The sequence below is a fragment of the Salarias fasciatus genome, chromosome 1 (genome assembly GCF_902148845.1).
Source record: "Salarias fasciatus chromosome 1, fSalaFa1.1, whole genome shotgun sequence".
NCBI lineage: Eukaryota > Metazoa > Chordata > Actinopteri > Blenniiformes > Blenniidae > Salarias > Salarias fasciatus.
In genome coordinates this window covers 7,160,129-7,181,709 of record NC_043745.1, presented here as the reverse complement: position 1 = coordinate 7,181,709, position 21,581 = coordinate 7,160,129, and the positions used below count along the sequence as shown (strand labels likewise).

Genomic DNA, 21,581 nt, shown 5'->3' with positions numbered 1-21,581 from the left:
AGCTCCAGTGTGATCTGTAGCCTGTGGTCTCTCTCCAGGAGATGCTGAAGCTGTCCATCATCGACATGATCTTCACCGTGGCCAGCATCCTGCTGATCGACTTCATCAGAGGCCTGGTGGTTCGTTACCTGAGCGACTGCTGCTGCTGGGATTTAGAAAGCAAGTTTGTAAGTTGTTCTGTGTTGTAACACTGCTAACCGGGTTACTGCTGCTTCCACTGTATTTGTGATCAAAATGTCTAGATTTTCAGAAAGCTAAGGAAGAACTGTGGAAATTTAGTACAATCTCAACATAAGATCAATCTTAATGAAATCCTCTGGTGCAAAATACAGTGAAATCTTAAAAAAAAAGAGCCTCTCCTAAAGCTGTTGCATTATGGGTGTTTTTATGGACTCACCCTGACACCATGACTTTGGGGCTAACGCTAGTTTCTCTAGTTTTTCTTGATGGTCTGTTGTGCTGCTTCACATTTCAAGCTATTAATCAAACAAATCCTTTCAATAAGTTTGAGATACTCTCCGTTTTAATGTTTCTACTAGTCTTTTAATGACGTTTGTAATGTTCATCCCGAAGTTTAACACAAATTGATTTTTTTTTTCTGTCTTTCAGCCTGAATATGGAGAATTCAAAATAGCTGAGAATGTTCTGCATCTCATATATAACCAGGGAATGATCTGGTGAGTTCTTTTTTTTTTTTTTTTTTAGTTTAAATGCGATGAGAGCTGATCCTGTGCTAATGGCCTGTCTGCTCCCTGGGACCCTGTTTAAAGGACTGTGGCCTTTTGGAGTCTCTCTATTCCACCTCTCTGCCTGGCTTCACCGTATTTTCTCAACTAATTTCCAACCCGTCGCCTTGCAGCTATAAACATAATGAAGTGAAACCGGGCAGCGGCGAGCGCCTCCTTTACGAGGTGTGACCCCGGTGGTTGGGTGGGTGTGCGATACAGACGCCTCTCTGCTTCCTCCGCCCTCAGGATGGGAGCGTTTTTCTCTCCCTGTCTTCCCGCCTTCAACGTGCTGAAGCTGATCGGACTGATGTATCTGAGGAGCTGGGCCGTCCTCACCTGTAACGTTCCCCATCAGCAGGTCTTCAGAGCCTCCAGGTCTCACACACACACACACACGCAAACACACTCACTGATAGGATATCTTTATTGTTTTTCCATTCCTGTGGTCCATTTTCTTGAACCTGTCCATCAAAACTGAAGGTCAAACTCTGACTTTGACCTAATTTCCCCACATCTGACCCCTCAAGCAGATTAAAATCTATTATGTAGTTTCAGCCCTAAAAGCTGTACTTTCAGACTTATTTTTGTCTGATGTGTGTTTCCAGTTTTAAGGATCTACAAAAAAGAAGAAAAGCAAACCTAAACCTAATAAACTGCTTCATACACACTATTTTAATCTTTTTGAAGTGATATTAAACTCAATTAACCTCCATATGACGTTTACAGAGCAACTAGCGCCCAAGTTTTCTATCCTAAGTCATGTTTTGAGTTAATGGGTGACTAAAGGTGAGTGTAGGGGTGTGTTTGTGTGTGTGTGTGTGTGTGTGTGTGTGTGTGTGTGTGTGTGTGTGTGTGTGTGTGTGTGTGTGTGTGTGTGTGTGTGAGCTTCAGGATTGGCCGGCAATAGGCAGAGGAAGGACCTGTCAACTGGGATCACCAGGATGCCCTCGCCATCCTCCATCATGAAATTACAGTCGTTACTATAATTTTGATCATGACATAAAAACAAGCAATAACTGGAAATGATGAAAAGTTGTGATGGATTGTGTAGATAAGCTCTTTTTTATCGTCCAGAATGGCAGGAGAAAAGTACAAATATTTCTATTCTTCAGTTACATCAATTACATATTTGTGTCACTGCCTCTTATCTCCATTAGTAAGAGAAAACAACCTTTCATAGGGTTCACACACTTTTCCCTCCATCTGTACGTGGACGTCCGAGCCAGGCCGTCGTGCTCGATGCAGATTTCCTCACAGCTTGTGCTCGGCCCTCTCTGACACACCTGATCCTCTGTTTGATAAAGATTAGACTGCATTATTACACATCAGCAGCAGTTTGTCACTGGCTGTGTTCCAGCCCTCCTCCAGCGCCGCTGCGACGTGAACTTCCACAGTCAAGTGCATGCATCTTACTTACATACATGTATATACATGAGCCCGGGGCGCTCCGCCAGCTCTGATTTATGTAACACGGCTGTGATTGCCTCTTTCAGTCCTTATCAGTCACTCCCAGATGTGGTGGAAAATCCGAGCAGCCACACACACACAGGCAGTCCACACACTCTCACACACACACAGAGCAGTATTCAGCTGAGAGGACATTTCATGTGACAGCCATTAAATTCGGCTCTGCTGCAGGAGAGCCGCTTTGATAGCGACATGTTGTTAATGGAGCAATAAGTAAGACTCCTTTACACCCCTAACTCATAATTAGAGTGCCGACACACTGGAACGAGGAAGACGCAGCCAGTGTTTTTGCAGGGACACTTCTGTCTCTGCACCATTAAAGTAGACCAGTCAGGGCTTCTTTGCTTTTTTGTCCAGAAGAAGAAGGAATTTCATTCACTAAAGAAGAAAGCTCACTTCTACAGTGATGGTTGAGTGGCTCAAAAATCGTCTTTCCGTAACTGTAAGACTTTTTATTTCTGATGATTTATATGTTAGTTATATCAGGCTGGAATACTAAGACACGAAGGTTAAGCAAGAACATGCAAACTCCAGAGAAAACAGACAGTGTTACCACTAGTTTGCACATTCTGCTCAGAGAACGGAGAACAGGAGTCAGGCTGGTTCAGGTGACGCTGTGTCAGCAAGATAAGGTTCAATAAAGGCTGGTCTGTCAAACTGAAGTCAGTTTGCTGGCGGTATGAACAACATATTGCACAGAAGATAACATAGCATAACTTCACATCTTTTCTCGTTCCAAATGTCTCCTAATGTCCAGCACAAGATTAATATGAGCAAAAAGGGGAGAACTGTTCATGTTAAAGAACAAAACAGACACTGCAGCTCTGATCTATCTTCAGGACAGACAGCTGGAGCTCAGACTTTGAAATATGGGGCCTATACATTCAACTCTTCACCGAGTTTTATTCAACCTCTCTTTCTTCTTCAGCCTTTCTTGTTAGACATGAAACATTTCACTGTGACGTCTCAGTAGCTCTCAATGAAAAGAGCACCTGAGTAACTGCTGACATTGGTCTCCAGGTTTTCACCAACATGACACCACAAAGTGACTGAACTCCATGGTGCAGCCGCATGAAGGTCAACGAGAGACCTTTTTCCACAGATCAATACTTCATATTGTTGCTCTGTAGGCTGGAGCACAATGCAGATCCATAAAGGATTGGTTGACGTTCACAGTGCAAATAAACCAGAATAAGAAAGTATAATCAGAATAGAAAAGCCAAAAGGTGTTTTTGACCACTCCAAAGACAAAGAACTTACAAGTACATGTACCTTAAGTTGGATATCAAGGATCTGGAAGAAATGCTCAAGTAGTTTGCCTTTAAAAGTCAGATTTATTACATGGAAAATATTAGTTTTAATAATGAAAAGTCAGGCAGAAGTAGCTAAATGGAAAAAATAGCATGTAGTTCCAGCAGTGATACCTCACTGGACAAGAATAATGAAATCATCCATTAATTTTGATGCTTTTCTCAAAGGCGGTACCTGAATAGGCCAGGAAACACAAACAGTCACATGCACCCTCACGTTCATATAAAGGCTATTTGAAAAATACTTCAAAATGCAACTATTTGGGACTGTGGAGGGAAAGTACGCCCCACAAAGTAATGATGTGTGTTTTAATAACTGGAAAGACTTTCACTTTCTCTGTCGATATAGGAAAATCTTTTACATTCCATCTCTAAATGGCTCAAAGAATCAAAAGGAGGCTTTTCCTGAAAAACAATGTCAAAAGTCTCCTGGATGCTTGTGACTCTGGAACTACAACTATTATCCCAAGAGGAAAAGCAACATTTAATATTGCAGGGATGTCAAACATGTGGCATGCAGGCCAAAACTTGACCAACCAGACACTCAGATTTGGCCTTTAGGGTAAGCTTCAATAGTGAGAGTTGTAAAGTACAAATTAACTGTGTTCTTCAAATAAAAGTAACTTCTGAATGTCACAGAATCAGAACACAACAGAAATGTAGCCCTGATGGTGTGAAGATGCTGCAGTGAGAGCTAAAGAAACCTCACGGCTCCTGAACGAACCTCACCATCAGAGTTTGGGGAAACACCCTTGTTAAAAGCTGCAGAATTTATTTCAATAAACAATAGCATTTAATTCCATCTGTTGACAGTAGAATTTATGAAAAATGGAATAATGATAACTTTTTTCAGAGTCTACATTCACTGAACCATGGAATTCCCTTTATTTATTGGTTTATTGTGTTTTTCTGATTTTACAGTTTTTACCCTATTTTTGGCAAAACTTGGCCGCATTTGGCCCCTGAAGGACCCTTTAGTTTGAACCAAACATCGTACTTTTATGAAACTTAACCTTAAATCCTTGACATCTGTGCTCTGCTGTTTCAGATCAAACAATTTCTACCTGGCTATGCTGCTCTTCATGCTCTTTCTGTGTATGCTGCCCACCATCTTTGCCATAGTGAGATACCGACCATCCCAGCACTGTGGACCATTCAGGTAAACTCACTTGACACTGTATTATCAAACATTTTTACCAGTGAATCTTATATACATTAAGGCCTGAGACCATTCAGAGCTTTATAGAACAGCAGTCACATTTTGAAGTGGATCCTTTGACTAACAGGCAACCAGTAGAGACTGAAGCTCAGCAATACACAGATTTACAGATTTTTCATTGAGACCTGTAAACACGCCGTTACAATAATCCAGCTTGCTGAAAATAAATGCACCACCGTGTCTGCATGCTTGTATGTAGATGTGTGACTGTAAAATGCTATCACGGATTGCATGAATGGTGTTTTTCAGCGGCCAGGAGAAGATTTACGACATCATTTCTGAGACTGTGGCCAGCGACTTCCCACTGTGGTTCAGCAAAGTGATGAGTTACATCACCAGCCCGGTCGTCGTGCTGCCGGGGCTGCTGCTGCTGTTGTAAGAACACACACGTCTCACACACACACGACACACACACACACACATTAATCCAGCTGTCATGGTGCCGTTTTGACTCTTTGTATGGATGTGCGTTTCAGCATGTTGATATACTACCTCCAGGCCATCGCCAGATCCCTCAAATTCACCAACAACCAGCTGAGGATGCAGCTCCAGACTGTGAGTTTAGCTGTTTATCAGCCATAACATTATGACCACCTGGCCACCTTTTGTTTCCCCAGCCGTCTGAGGCCAGGACACTTGCCCATTTATCAGTCAAGACTATAATCAGTCTTTTTGACAGTAGTCCTCAAAGAAAGATTTGGGACCTTTGGACAAGTCTTTATAAGTTTGCAAAATCATATGAGGTCATAAAAATTAGAGCCACATCCTTTCTTGAAGTCATTTTGTGGTTCTCAAGGGAAAAAACGATTGTCAACTGTCCATCAATATTAGAATCTGATGATACAGAGTGTGTATTAAGGTGGATTTGTTTCTACGCTGGTGACAGGAGCGTACAGAGGACAAGAAGAAAGTCTTCCAGATGGCTGCAGGTACTGGGAACACTTCTTCGGTCCTCTCCAGTGTTTTGCTTGACTTCATGCTGAGCGTTGACCTCGTGACTCCCTCTCTCCCACAGCGAGGCTGCAAGCACCCGAGGCGGCGGCCGAGAATAAACCCGAGCAGCAGGAGAGCGACGTGACCAGCCAGGACGCGTCCACCCACAGCCCGTCCCCCCGCAGGAACGGCAGCGTGGCCAACTTCCAGTCCCCCGTCCACCGCGGGAACAGCATCCGCACCATCACCCAGTCGGCGTCCCGGTCCGACCTGAACAGGGGCAGCATGGCCGGGTCTGTGAGGAGTCCGGCCGTCACCGTGCTGCCCAGACACCGGCTGGAGCACATCCCCAACAGGTGCCACACACACACTCTGACCGACGTCAGTGGAGCAGATTGGCATTTATCAGTCTTACAGAAGAAGAACATCTTCAGGGCTCATGTTGTTCATAATACGTCTACTTTAGATAAAAGATTTTCAGCAAGAATCTAGTCCGATCAGGTTCATTAGGCCTTTTTTTGTATTCATGGTTTGGATTCATATACACAGGCCAGTGGTTATTTTTCCTACCTTGACATGTTTCGGCTGCCAAGCTGCAGCCTTTCCTCAGAAGTGTCCAATGTCGGACACTTCTGAGGAAGGCTGCAGCTTGGCAGCCGAAACATGTCAAGGTAGGAAAAATAACCACTGGCCTGTGTATATGAATCCAAACCATTAAAGCAAGAATCTAATTTTTAAAAATGGTCTTTCAGTATTAGATTAACTGATCACCACAGTGGTAACCAAACAATCACAAAATTCAAGCAACTACAATTTACCTTTTTAACTTTATAACGCTTGATAGAATTGAATGGATTGTTTATCATGTTGTGACTTTACGGGCCATGCTATCTTCTCAGCTTTAACTTTTAAATTCAGGGATAATACAAATTGCATTGAAACATGTGTGAACGTTGTACATTGGAGGCTTCAGCAAAGACATCTGACTCCATTAGAGAGCGTTTATATTGATGTAAAAGTTGTTTTCCTTGTCCAAACTGTTAATTGCTTTCTTTCTTACTCACCAACGTCGCTTCATAAACTGAAGAGTTTTGCCCCCTGTCTAAATGATTGTGCAGTCACCCACACACGTGCTGAAGAATTAATTGCTACGGTTGTGGTCCACGTGTGTGAGCAGCACTTAAAAAATTGGATTCACCCCATTTCAACCGAGATTTCAAAATGTTCCATCTTAGGAGCTGTTTTCAAAAAGTGGCTCCGAGCTCTGTTGTCATATCTACTATGAAAGATTTTCACTTGGAAAAGTTGTAGAGCGAACAGAGCCTTGCACTAAGCCATGACGATAAATGTCAACCAGAAGTGAAAGTGACGAAAGGTTAGCTGTTACATTAAAACTAACTGCTGGCAGGTGAAAAATGATTCACTTCTTCTTTTCAAAGATGCTCACAGACAGCCGGCAGCTAGTTTCTCCTAAACTGTGAATGGAGCACTAGATGTTCTTTTTCCCCACTGTAGGCGTTCCTGACAACATGTGTAAACATTTGTTGAACAACAAGAATGCACATCAATGACTGTCACTAATCTGTGTGCTTATTTAAATCAAGCAACGGACAGATCTTAAGTCAATAGTGCAGTTTTGCCTGGAATGCACCAGTACTTCTGACTAAACTACATTTTAATGTGAGCACACTCATTACTACATGTGTATTTCCTGTTGTAGTAGTGGAGGTTTCCAGATGCAGTAGTCTGAACATAATGACTCATAATCTGAGCATCGCATTGAAAATGAATTAGACTCTGAAAACTACTAAAACTAGACTAATATAGAATGATTTTTTTCCTTGATGTCAGCAACAAGTGAAGGAGAGTAATCAGAATGTTGTTTTCAGTTCTGTTTTTTAAGAGTAATTTTCTGTGGAAACCACTGACAACTTGTAAGTTACTGGAATGGCTTCTGGCATGGACACAAACCTCACAGATACCAGCTTTACTGGATCATACGGTTCTGTTAGCATGTTTAAGACTGGGGGTGTCAAACCTTCGGCAAGTGGCCCAACAGAAGGTCCATATGTTTGGTGGGATGACTTTGCAAATAATTGGAATGACTATACTAAAAGCAGGAGTTTTAACACAACAGCAAGGCTCCTCAGTGGAGGCACAGTGGAGCCACCTGATTCTTAGTTAAACGGATGAGCATGATAGAGACAGCAAGAGGATGCATTTGGGAAAACATGCATGCCAAAAGATCACCCATAATTTAGGATTTCTCATTTTTCTCGTTCATCTCTCTTCCCCATTAACATGAACGTTTGCTTTCATTCGGTCAGAATCATAAGTTGCAAGGTGATGCAGACATTTCTCATGAACACATGCCTGTGAAACGCTTCATGCAGTCCTGAGATGCCTGAAAATGTATTAAATAACAACAGAATCAGAAGCTAAACTGCTTTTATTGTCATCTCTCATGACAGGCCGTTCCTTGGTGGTCCCAGTGGAGCCTGCCGGTCCAAATCCTACCACCACATGGCGTACAAACCCCCATCTCACTATGTTGACAGCATCCACTCTGACCCACTGTACAGGAAGACCATACGATCCGTCCTTCCCCTGGAGGCCACTGGGATCATCACGGCACAGAGCTACGGGGGGCGGCGAGGCCCCACCACCCGGTACGTGATCGTCAACGAGCACGAGCCCAGGAAGAAGCTGCTGCGCTCGGCCACGCGGATCCCTCGCCACTACCTCATGGAGGAGCCGGCGGAGATCCTGGAGCTGTACCCGCGTAACGTCCGGCGCTACACGCCGCGCCCCGCCCACCACCAGCCCCATCCTCCCCGCTCACACCAGTCACAGCAGCATCTGAGCGAAGAGGAGGAAGAGGAGGAGGGGCAGGGGAAAGGGAGGAAGAGGATGGCACTGGGAAAAGCCCATCGACCCCGTTCCCTGTCTGACCTCCACCAGTCCACGCAGTTTTACATCGGCGACCGTGGGGAAGGCCCCGTGGCCACAGCTAAAGATGGCCTCACAGCCCGAGGAAGATACGGAGCTCTAGGAGACGACGAAGAGGAAGATGGCGAGGGAGAAGTGGACTGGGGGGACGCAGAGCCACACTGTCGCTCTCAGGCCAGCGGGAGAGCGGCTGACCCTGTTGTGCGAGCCAAGCGTCGCATCCACTCCCCGGCCAGGCAGAGTCAGTCCCCGGGCAGGACCCGGCACGGGGAGTCCTACGTGAAGCCCAAAGCCAGGACGAAGCTGGAGACCCCGCTGACCGAGTCGGACTCGGCCTCCTTGGCTTCCAGCAGCGACCAGCAGAACAGCAGCACTGACCAGTACATCCAAGTCATCCACAACAAGGAGCGCTATCTCAAATCTGAGGCCAGGCAAGGAAAGATGGGCAAAAAGAAATCAAAAACCAACTTTGATCTCAATACCGCTGAGTCCAGTGAGCTGGTCTGCTCCAATGTCTGACATTCCTCCTCAACGTATTTATTGTTGAAGCGCTTCAGTGGCAGAACTGTGTAGATATTGTACGCTATGGGTATTTATTGCATTGAAAGCACAATGAGTATAACTCTGGGTGTGATTTTGTGTCTCTGTTTATGTGGTGCTGTATTTTAAACCAGCTTTTCGCTAAGAATAAAAAAAAAAACACTTTAATTGTTTCCTGTCCTGTAACCTTCGCAGCTGTAAAAATATATAAAATTCACATGATCACACTGGGTTTCCTTCAGCCATAATAAAGCATGTGGATTGAAACATCTGTGAAAACTACATTTCCCAGCAGGCTTTGTGTTAAGGGGTGGAGCAACAACAGGAAACAGTCAGAGAGTCGAGGTTTTGTGCTTCAAAATAAAAATAGTATTAGCCTTTAGGTTAGTTAAATGTGCCTTTTTGTTGAAGCAAGCAGTACATCACTGATCCCACCCCAAACCCATAACAGAATCAAAGTGGTGTTTAAATGCAATTTTTCTTTTTCTTTTTTTTTTTTTTATTCTGATATTAAAGTTGAAATCATGCTTTCCCCTTGGAATTCTGGAAGTTAAAATGGGAATAACCCTTTTTTCACCAGACTTCCTTCTTTTTCTAAATCTAATTTAAATAACAATTTTTACCTTCCTTTGATAACGTTGTAATTGCTGCGTGTTCACGCCGTTCACTGTATCTTTCAGCGGGGCGGCTTTTACTCTGAAGGCGCGGACCGGAAGTTGATTTCCTGTCGCGGTGGCGTGACATGTCTCGATGCCGCTCGGACTTCAGGGACTCCGTTGGACTATTTGAGGCTGTTAACGCGCTGGTCGAGTGAAATGTGCCGGCTGTCACGGTGCCCGGGCCTCGGAGGATTCCCAGCGTGTGTCCGCGGTGACTGACAGCGGCCTGGAAGACGCGTTTCTCCGCCGGCTGGCTTCCTCTTCGTCCGACGATGCTGCGGTTCATTCATTGTGGCTAACGCTAGCTTGGTCCCACCTGAGTCCCGCTGCCCGCCTTCTCCAGCCTCTCTCTCTCTCCAGACGCGTCGCCTTCTCTTTCCCGGCAGCTGTAAACACCTGCACAGGTGAGCGCGAGCCTCCAGGGACTCGATCCAGGGACCTCATCCCGGGGCAGGATGGACTACGAGCACAAAGCGGCCGCCGTGGCGGACTGCCTGATGGGCTACAAGAGGGACGAGTCCGGCTGGAAAGTCTGCAAGAAGTCGGTAAATGTTTCCTCTGATCTCAGTCTGTAACGCCATCAAATCAGATCTGCCCACTCCTCTCACCCCGCTGGACGGAGGAGGACAAGGGCCGCCCCGAAAACCTCGGGGAATTCCCACTGCTTTCTCCGAATTTAAGTCGGAACTATGTCATTTCCCACTCTCACAATTCTATGGATGAAGTAAAATTTCTGAGTTTTCTCTCTCAGAATGTTTAGTCAGATGTTTCACAGTAAAGTGGGGATACTGGCAGTTTTCTCTCCTCAGAATTCTGACTTTTTTCTCGGAATTCAGAGATTTAGGTCGGAATTCTGTCTTTTCCCACCCTCACTTCTCTCTGGATAAAGTCTGATTTCTGGTTTCATCCTCTCAGTTTATTCACTTCTGCGTCAAAGTTTGCTCAGATGTTTGAGAATAGAGTGGGAGTATTGGCCATTTCCTGTCATCGGGTTACTGAGTTTTTCTGCCCCAAAATGATCTTCATTTGTTTTGAGGAGATTATGATTATTGTTTCTTTACTGTGATCAAGCGAGTAAAGTTGGAAAAGTGAGTTATTCTAACTGTAATAGTTGTTTGTCAGAATAAAGTTAGAGTTATGGCTGTTATGTCCAGAAATTCCTGAGAATAAAATAGGAATAGTGACTTTTTTTCTGCCAGAATCCTCAGTTTTTTTCAAACTGAGATTAAAGTCATAGTTCTTTACATTCTGTACACTTTCTACAATGTCGGGAAGTAGGCCCCTCTCCCCAGAATTCTGCTGTGATCTGAGAATTCAGAGAATAAAGTTGGATCAGTAACTTTTCCCCCCTAGAATTCAGAATTTTCTGCCTCAGAATTTTCAGGATCACCTGTTTTTTTGTTTGTTTTTTTTTGTTTGTTTTTTTTTAAAATTCACATTCAAATCACAATGCTGACTTTTTAGATAAAAGCCAAAATTCTTCCACCGCAGAGTTCCAGAAATGGTCGGATTCCTGTTTGTATCTCACAATCTGAGAGATGAAGTCAGGTTTTGGTCATTTGCTGTTAATTCTGGCTTTAATCTCTGGACACTGAGAACAAGTCGGAGTGAAAACATGCGACTCTACAGTTTCTGGATGGCCCCGATCCTCTGGTGTCGCGCTGTTCTCTGGTGCTTTGGGGAGTTATCCTTTGAAATGGGCCACGTTATTGTGGCCTACATTATGAAGAATACCTGACAGGGAGGAATGAAGGGATTTTATTTGAGGTACACCTCTCTAATTCTGAGCATTAAAACAGGTGCTGAAACACTTCTTCTGGACATATTTATCCTGTTTAGCTTTGTAGAGAGACATAGAAACATACACTAAGTGTTAGGAGTTTGAACTCATGAACTCTTTTGGACTTTGGGACTAACCATGCGTTCATGAGCAAGCAGGAATCTTCCCACTTCAGGGTGAGGAAAGTGCTCCAGGTAGCTTTCTCTAAGAAAACATCCCAGTGGGAGAAAGCTGGTAACGTCAGGGGAGAAAGTTTGGCATTATTAACACAAACGGCAGTCTTTTAATGGATTGTGTCAATAATAATGTAATTCGGGGCCAAACTTTTCATGTTAGTTTTGTAGAGTGTCAAAGAAATGTAGCTGAACGAGTCATTTCACAGTCCTGATAGATGTCCTTTTGAATTTTCTCTTTTCTTCAACAGAATGACGTGGTTGTCTCTTGGCGCCCTTCAGCAGAGTTCCCTGGGAATGTGTGAGAAAAGTTTTCCTCTTTTAGACCCATTCTCTCACACTTTTAGCTCCATTTCCTGCACAGCCTGTTTTAGCCTGTTTCCAGCACGTTTTCTTTGCATCTCTTTTACATTTTTTGTATGTTTCCTGAACACTTTCTGCTTGCTTTATGCTGATTTCCTTTACACTTTTAGCCCCATTCATGCACACTTTCAGCCCATTTCTGGCTCACTTTTAGCTAATTTTCTGCACACTTTCTGGCCATTTTCTGCAAACTGTTAGCCCCATCTCCTTCTCACTTTTCACCCATCTCCTTCTCACTTTTCACCCTTGTCCTGCACACTTTTCATCCTTTTTCCTGCACACTCCACTCATTTCATGCACACGATTCACCCCATTTCCTGCTCACTTTCAGCTCCATATTGTTGCACAGTTTTAGTCCATTTCTTTGCTTGGTGTGACAGTCACTCCGACAGTGGCCGTGGCGCAGCGCCGGCGCATATTAAAACCCACATGAACACTCCCCTGTTGTCTTTTCTCCGTTCGTCTGCTCATTCCCCGTATATTTGGACATTTTCATTCACCGCAGTAGTCGTGGGTGCACACTCGACCACTGCCAAGTCGTCATCCTTGCCACTCGCACATGGGTTTTCACCTATTTCCTGCACATTTCCTGCACCTTTTTTTTGCCCCTCTCCATCGTACTGTGGAGAGGGGCACCCATTCCTCCTCACTTGTACCTCAGCTCCCTCATTCGGCTCTCCTTCGTTATGGAGGCCTTCACTGAGTTCCTTCTGGAAAAGTGTGGTGTCAGCAGCTTTGGAAAAAATCTAAGTTATCGTCAGTTAGTTTGAAAATCAGACATCACTGAACTTCTGAATGCATCCATGTCATTTGAAGCAGGATGGAGCTGATTCATCGGGTCTTGTGTCGTTTGGTGTGATTGTGTGTTTTCGGTGTGATTGCGTTGCAGCTATAAGGGGGAGGGGATTGTCAACGGCAGTCCTGACAAGGTGTGGGAGTGTCTGAAGCCGGTCCCCAACGGGCTCCGAGTCAAGTGGGACAACAACGTCAAGAAGTTTGAGCTGCTGGAGCAAATCACAGAGGTGAGCTGTGTTAAAGCTTCAGACCTGTTCAAATATCTCTTATTACCACCATCATGCATTTGTTTTCACATTTTGTGAATTTTTGCTTGATTTTCTGGATGCAGCATTACACGTGCGCACATGATGTGAGCGCTGATTGTTTGCCTTTTGCCTGGCAGGACATTTCTGTCTGCAGAACCGTCACGCCCTCAGCAGCGATGGGCATCATCGCTCCACGCGACTTTGTAGACGTTATTTTAATCAAGCAATACGAAGACGGCAGCATTTCATCCAACGGTGCGTAACGACGACTCCTTTCCTCTACGCTTTGTTTATCAGTGGCTTTAAGTTGAGGTAGGATTTCGAGCTGGGTTTGAGGTTTCTTGATGTTATTTGTTTGTCCGTAGATGCTGCAGGTCTAAATATGTTTGTTTATAATGAAGTCAGCTGTAAGCAGCCTGAGCAAAAATGCAGCTTTTCCGAAACATGCAGTATTCTATATGGAAACTACAGAACGAGTAAATTGCTTTTATTCACATATATGAGGTCTGTATTTTCTGGACACAATTATTATTATTTTATTTTATTTTATTTTTTTAGTTGTTTGGCTGAAAATGTATTTTTGTTTAAGAAAAGTTTTGTATTTCCACGGTAACTTTTTGAAAACAATGTGTTCACAATGTGTGAATTGGCAGAGATGCTTAAAACGATGTAGTTTTCATGTCGGGCCACCAGTGGGCGCTGTTGATGGTTTTTATAATAGAACCACACACGAGGGAACAGAACAATAATGGAAAACACTAACAATGGCGAGAACACGGACATTCACATGAACAGACGATCAAGATGGATCGATAACAACTTGAATGTCAAATCAATCCACCAACATTGTTTTGATAGTGTAGTTTTGTAAACTTGAAATTCAGAAGCAGTTTGTATATAAAAGTATACCTGTTCAGACCCTCTGAGACCACTAGATGTCACTGTTTGACATCAGAATGCTGTTATAGTGCCACCATGAAACCATTTTTACCATATCTGACATGTTTATGCTCCGATCAGAACAAAGCGTTTGTGTTAGCCTTATAAAGTCTACATCATATCCACAGGTGGAGACACTTTATTGCTTTTGCATACAGAAGTTACATTAACTACAACATTAAGGTGCAATTAGAGGTATCAGAACTATCTGGTTCCCCGTCAAACAAGGCCGGAGTGACTCATCTGTCACTTCTACTGTTTTCTTAGATCCACTGAGTTCTTCAAAAGAAGGAAGTCATTTACTTTAGAATCACAGCTTCTCTCTGAATCTTCTCACCTTAAATTCCTTCCAAGCAATAATCTTTAATCAATGTAAATGGGGTCATGTATATTCCTTTAAGTAGAAGTTGTCTGAAAAGCAGTCAGGGTCCACTGGCAGATTGAGTTTCATTGGTTTACATCAAGCCAAACTGCAGTGTGTTCTCCACACAGAGCTGTGTTTACCTTTACACCTGAATGACTTCAGAGTGAAAAGCGCCTGATGCATTAGTGGCTTTAACACAGCAGCAGTGTGTGTGTGATCCTGGTGGTGTGTGACAGAAACCTGTCACTTCCAGCTTTAATGTTCAGGCTGCAGCTTATAATGTTAATCTGAATTAAAATTCAGGCTCATGTGGTTGTAAGATAAGCAGCATAATGAAATGTTATGTGAAAGACGGAAAGCAGCGCGGAATGTGTGTTTTCTGATCCCACGTTCAAAGAAACTCACAGCTGTGTGTGTGTTGTGTGTGTTTGATTCCAGCCTCCAACGTGACTCACCAGAGCTGTCCTCCTCAGTCCGGCTACGTGAGAGGCTTCAACCACTCATGTGGCTGCATCTGTGTGCCAATCTCAGGGTACACACACACACACACACACACACACACACACACACACACACACACACACACACACACACGAATGCATCTTTGTATCTGCCACAGCGCAGCTGCTCCTTTTAAATGTCATTAAGACAAAAATGTAACAACGTACCTGTAGAATAATGCATTACCTGATTAATTATCATAGCATTTTGCAAATAATGTTGGTAATTGGAGTAGCATTTAAGAAATATCCTTTAAAAGTAAAAGTAGCCAAGAATGTAACGATAGATATCTTGGAAATGGAAGGATTCCTGTGGGATTTCTCCAGTTTGCTGATCTAACATAAGCAAAGACGTCACACCAGCAGCCTTTTGTTCCCTTTAAATTTGAGCTAAACAGACATCTTTAAGTAGAAATTATTCATTTAGCTGGTTGTTTCAGTGTAAGAGCTGCACAGTGTATCCCATCCTGTCACATAATACTGACTGTACTGTGATAGATGATGCTGCCATGCATTAACGCTCTGAAGATTCAAAAAGAACCCATTTTAAATATGAAATAAATCCCTCTAATCATCGACCTAACTAGGTGAAAGATTTTATTCGACTGACAGAAAAAGAATTATTTTTTATTCAGAAGAATCAATCTGAAGGCGCCTCTGATTTCCTGACATTGTGAATTTTCTTATCTTGTACACATCTCATCCAGTTTTCACTAAATTAGACACAGACTGTGATCAAACAACCACAAACTCAAGTCATGAGGCATAAATCACTGTTTGATTTGAGATATCAAGTAATGTTTAATCAATAGACACCCTGATGATATTTGAGATGAGAACAAACACTGAGCTCGAGGAAGTTCATCTGTTTGCTTTGAGAGTTTATTGGAGAACAGGAGCGATTCGGTGGCTTTGTGGTGTTTGGTTCACCCTAACTGCCACGTGTAGTGATTGTCTGCTTCGTCCATTTCCCAGAGAGCCCAACAAGACCCAGGTGTTCAGCTTCTTCCAGACGGACCTGGGCGGCTTGCTGCCACGCTCCGTGGTCGACTCCTTCTTCCCCTCCAGCATGTCCGAGTTCTACGGCAACCTGGCCAAGTCCGTCAAGTCGCTCAAAGACCTCTGACCAGTGCGCCGCCTCGCCGCAGCCCCGGGCCGCCGGGCCGAGCGGTAAACCCTCCTCAGCCCATCCAGACGCAGTGTCACTCACACAGTCCCTTCTGATCCCGGAGCAGCGAGACCCATAGCTACAGAGAAATCCATCGCAGCCTGAAGCAGGGAACGGCGAGCGCTAAAATCCAACGCAGGTCGCGTCGGGCCAGTTTCGTTCATCACCGATCGAATATTTGCTGAAATAACAGAGACGTTAGAAAGCTGTGGCTCAGTTAGAAAACACCAAGACAGGTCTTTTAATCTCATTTTTGAATTTATTATATGAAAAAAAGCTAAATATTGCTCAAAAAGGATCAATGTGACATTTTAACGCCAATCTTTTCATGTTAAATCATGAATTCTTTTTAGATGGTAGCATTATTCAGAAATATTTGATTGAAAATGAATATTTTAGAGTAAATTTTGATTAAATAATCATCATAACTAGTTGGTTTTTCCCATTACAGCACAATAATTGTTTCTAGTGTAATAATGTAACACGATACAGTCGTGATCGATTACCAGTAATGTTTTGTTATATTATTCCCAAATTCAAAGTCCAAAGTTTTACAAACTTATATACGAAGGCAAACAGTTAAAAAACCTTGCTGCCTCTGATGGAGGGACGTCTCGGGTCTGAATGGGTTAAAACTGTCAAATTCAGCAGCAATCCTCCAAACCAACGATACCAAATAACGGAACAATGATGAGTTTTAATATGCATTCCGTAATTCCTGCGTCCCTGCAGGAGGAATCAGGCCTGCGGTAAAAGTCTGCTTAACCCCTCATGCGATGGACACTCTCTCAAGAAAGTGACTTATTGTAGGTTTTTTTTTTTCTTTGACATGTTCAGGGTGTGACCTGCTGGGGTTTTCTCTACTCTTCTCCCATGATTATTAAAGTTCTTAACCAGCAGAAATGGAGAAACTTCAGTTTCTATCCAAGGTTGAAAGTCTGTAAAAGACACAAGTGGCTCTTTGCGTACAGTTCGCAGGGCAATTGTACCAATTATCATGTTGGAATCATAAAATCCAGATTTTTTATTGAAGTGTCGCATTTAAAGAGCCAAATCCCGTCTTCACCCTGAACGATCTGATTGGTTCCCCACAGATTACACCCTGAACACACACGATTCCAACTGACCACGCTGGCGCCCCTCGCTGGGTCCCCGGGCCTCGGCTTGAGAGCCACTGCAGTGCAGCCATATTTGAGATGAGGAGGACAAAGGGCTGCCGTTCGATCCTAAACTTCCTTTACATTCCCGCGCTGGGGAGCGTTTCTTTCCTTCAAACATAGACGTCAGATCTATATTTGTACCTGAGCTGAACAGACGGATCCCCACTTCTTTCTCTTCTTCCTTGTCTTCTTCCTCTTCTTCTTCTTTTTTTAAACCCAGGCAGCAGAGGGAGGTCGTCCTCCCACTGCGTCCCACAGTGTACAGTGAACATGCATGTTGCATGGATTGATCCCCCCCTGCTGGCAGCGGCCAGTGGTTTGTTCCGACTCATACCTCATGTTTGGTGGCGTTGTCGTTGGAATGCCAGAGTTTACCTCCTCCTCACACGGTCACTGTCCTCTTCATCAGCGAAACGCTCGCAGGATGACTCCCATGGCCTTTTATTTCTCCTCTTCAAAGCAAACAAAGGCAGCTTTTTCTTTCTCAGTTCAGGTGCTTTTTCTTTTTCTCAGTCTCAGAAACAAAAAGGGATTTTTATTATTAATATTATTATTATTAAAGTGACTTTCCTGTAGGTAAACACAGCCATCATATGTACTGTAGAGCCAGGTTATGGCGTCACATTACTGCTCTGTGCACTAACAGTTTGAAAATTGCCTGAAATCTAAAAGAAACGTGAGACATTTCACTGCCACATCTGTTCGCCTCTGTACAAAAGCTCCTTTGCATGCGTGACAATAATCAGCGTGAGCTTCACACTAAAGAGGGTAGACTTGTTTAAAATGGACTCTTTAAAGAGCCGTGAGGAAATAAATGAATGTTCTGAAGAGCGTGCAGCACACAGATACATTAAATGTGTAGGAATTAAGGTTTTATTACTCACAGAGCAACGTATGTGAAAATATGAAGTTCAATGTTTGGATATTTAACCTCTAATGTCTTAAAGTTTCAGTTGAAGAAGCGGAGAAAAGAAAAACTGGATTACAACCGATCAGATGATATGATTTAAATCGATGTGAAAAAGCACAAAAGCGGATCTTTAAGTCATCAAGTATTGTTCTTTTGTTAATATCTTTCAACTTTTAATCATATACAATTATTATTCCAATCAGTGAAATCTGTGTTTTAGTGGAAAATGATCATGAATTGCCTTGATTGCATTCATGAAGATTATTACTCTGAACTCTGACCTTTTCACGGATTACCAGTTTAAAACTGGATTAGCAGTCATGAGACACAGCAGGAAAATACAGATTAAAATCTAAAAAATCAGATTCTCTGATAGAAGCTTGACGTGTTAAATGAATTCAGTCTTGTTAATTCAGACCCCTGGTCTGTGCAAATATTTATTTCATCAGATGAGGGAAAAGAAGACTAATCAAATTAGCCTTTTCTTTTGGAACGATTTAAATAAATTGTAAATTATACCTAAATATACAGAAAATGAGAAAATAGTGAAAAGTGAAAAGTTGTTTTCAAATAAATTATTAAAAACTGATATTTATTCCAAACTAATTGAAATGTTTCCAGATTTCTATTGTTTTATTCTTGATAAATTTAGTTAAAAACTATGAAAATCAAAAAGAAAACATCTAACGGTTTGTTTTTTTTTGTTTTTTAAAGGCCTTAATAATCAGAATTAAAATTTTTACAATGGCTTCAGTGTTTTAAATAATGCCATAGTAAGAAATCATTTTTCAATTTAGAACTTTTTTTAATATTCAACATAAGATTAATTTGTTTCTTTTGTTGTTTCAGACAGTCACAACACAGCACTCAAGTTTCTTTACTTTTTTCTTTTGTTTTTTAACATCATTTCCCGAAAGCGGGACAATTCGAAAGCGTACGTAGACGATAGAGACCCGGTTGCTCGGCAACGACTTTTCCCTGATTTGTTGAGGTTTGTTCCAGTCTTTCCTGTTGAAATCTTGCAGATATCTTCCACTTCTTCCGTTCAAACCTCCCGTTGCGATATGTTTAAATGTAGCCGTCTTCTCCAGACAGGTGGTATATTTTTACATTTATTTAAATTGCATGACTGGCTGAACAAATGAAGGAAAAGTGGTTTACAGTCTGGGACATTCTGTTCTTAAACACCATATTTATGCCCTCATTGTGTTGGTGTTGTATTCAGTCCGCATATTTCTGTAGGGGAAAAGTTTGTGAAAGGGAAATGATGACAAATGTACTGTAAGAATTTGAAGTTCTCCAAGAAGTGAACCTATTCTCCGGTGACAGCTGACCTGTCTCATTATTTCTGCCACTTTTTGTTTATTTTAATGTGTGAAGAACTTAACTGTTAGGCTGGATAGGATGAAACTCTTCACCTCTGTTCACGTCGCATAGCACTTGAAAGAAAAAGCTGTTTTACTCCAAACACAATATAACAGCCACTCATGTAAACCAAACTTTGTATAATCTGAATAATAATAGTAATATTGATCGTAATATATGCAGAGAATTACATGTAGGTGAATTCACAACTGCCACAGTCCTCTTGGGGTCTGGAGCCGACGGGAGGGGAGGAGGAGCGCTCTCTCCAGAGAAGCCATAAGTTTCTGTTTCCTTTAAGAGAAAATGTCCTGCCTGCTTTACCTGGAACTTCTTTTACCTCATGTCGCTTCATTCCAGCAGTTTCGTACATTCCCCTGTGTGGGTTGTTGAACTGGAGTGCCTGTGCCCGTGTGTGTGTGTGTGTGTGTGTGTGTTAGTTATTTTCTATTTTTTCGAGCTGAAGGACAGAAAACAAGCAGCGATCACAGAGATAGAATCAGTACTGAAGGAGCTTTTTGAGCTGTTATTTACATGCAGGATCATCCACTGCAGTCCTCCATAATGGCCCAAATGCTTCCTGCATGCAGCTGCATGACATTTTTCTTGTCGTGGTTGTTAATCAATACACGCACTCATTCACTGTGACCTCTGTCGGCCATTCTGTTTACTGCAGCCCCTCAAGCTTCCGGAAATAAACCAGTTTCTCGGCCACCGAAGACGGCCAGAGGGTTTGTTTAGAATATTCGGGCCTCGAGGCTGCAGGATGTTAGCTGAACATGTTAAGTATTGTAATAATTTTTGTTGCAAATCAAAAGTCAATGTTTAACCGTTTGTGCTTCCAAACAACAAAGCTCTCTCTCTTTTTGTTGATCTGCCTCTGCATGTTTCTCTCTTCTCATCTGATGCACACCTACAGTGCTTTCAGAAGGTTGCAGACTTCTTTGATGTTTCTCACCTGTTGCCAGCAGTCATGATCTAATATTGAATTAATGACGTGAAACACAGCAGGACTCTGTCAGATTGGACAGTTGTGTCAACATGTAGACCACGAAAACACTGTTTTTCAGTCTGTCACATTCCAGTTTATTGCAATTTTTTTGTCACTGCAGTGTAGAAATCACAAGATTATGTATGTTTCATGCATTATACATGTAAACTACATTAAATTGTGACATTAATTAATAATATGAAGATGAAAATGCATCAAGGTTGTTTCTGGTTAAAACTGTGTTCATAAAGAGAAAGAGCACTGTTATTTGGAAGTCCACTTCCCGCACAATTTGCTGTGGTTCTCTGTGGATCCAGTTCTGACTGAAGTTTCATGTGAGTCATAGTAACATCAGATAGAATTCTACATTTCTGGACTGTTTCAAACTATTTAAGTTAGGTCCTTAAATGTCTCCTGGCCATTGTTGGCCAGTAAATGTTGACTGTTGACATGGTTATGGAGAGTTTCCACCACCAGGGGGCAGCTTCTCTCTGTAAACTTACACTCCACCTGAGGCAGATTCACAGCTTTCATCTGCGAATGAGTTCAGCTCAGACCTGCTCGGCCTCTGCTTCTCATCCAGGCTGGTTTTCTGTCCTGAGCTCAGACTGAGTATCGACTGACAGGCTGAATACATGTAAAGTGACCTCCGTCTGATGTTTTTACTCCTTCGCTCCTCTCGAAGACGTTTACCTCCTCGTACTGTTCACCGCCCAACCATTTTGTATTTCACCAGCATTAAAGCCAACAAATTAAACTTCGCAGCCTGTTTTTCTTTCTTCTTGTTTTTTTTTAAATCATATTTCTGATGTTTCTGCATATTTGGATGCCCAATAAATCAAAATTGCAGCATTTTAACAAAAATGCAAAGTAAATATTGCTGATAGTCTGTTTAAATATCTGTTTTAAGGATTTGTCAAGAGTTTTGATGGATGTGTCGAGTTGAACATTTGCTGAGTTTAACCCCCCGGTTTTAAAATTCTCCACCAGTTTTGGGAAATAAGACTCTTTTTTTACTTCGTT

General features: G+C 42.6%; 2 protein-coding genes across 2 annotated transcripts in view; both read left to right on the top strand.

Moving 5' to 3' along the window:
- Window positions 1-9,159, top strand: part of tmc3 (transmembrane channel like 3) — a 29,196-nt gene extending 20,037 nt beyond the window's left edge. The window contains exons 14-22 of the mRNA XM_030119291.1: window positions 39-167; window positions 610-677; window positions 975-1,103; window positions 4,554-4,664; window positions 4,974-5,099; window positions 5,201-5,279; window positions 5,611-5,653; window positions 5,740-6,013; window positions 8,129-9,159. Of these exons, the coding sequence (XP_029975151.1) occupies window positions 39-167; window positions 610-677; window positions 975-1,103; window positions 4,554-4,664; window positions 4,974-5,099; window positions 5,201-5,279; window positions 5,611-5,653; window positions 5,740-6,013; window positions 8,129-9,125 (1,956 nt within the window). The 3' untranslated portion in view covers window positions 9,126-9,159. The remainder of the gene's footprint in view (window positions 1-38; window positions 168-609; window positions 678-974; window positions 1,104-4,553; window positions 4,665-4,973; window positions 5,100-5,200; window positions 5,280-5,610; window positions 5,654-5,739; window positions 6,014-8,128) is intronic.
- Window positions 9,160-9,898: 739 nt separating this feature from the next.
- Window positions 9,899-16,794, top strand: stard5 (StAR related lipid transfer domain containing 5). Its single transcript, XM_030099143.1, has 6 exons — window positions 9,899-10,350; window positions 12,010-12,059; window positions 13,011-13,143; window positions 13,302-13,419; window positions 14,906-14,999; window positions 15,943-16,794. The coding sequence occupies exons 1-6, from the start codon at window positions 10,261-10,263 to the stop codon at window positions 16,091-16,093; spliced, it is 636 nt and encodes a 211-aa protein (XP_029955003.1). The 5' UTR covers window positions 9,899-10,260; the 3' UTR covers window positions 16,094-16,794.
- The last annotated feature ends 4,787 nt before the right edge of the window (window positions 16,795-21,581 follow it).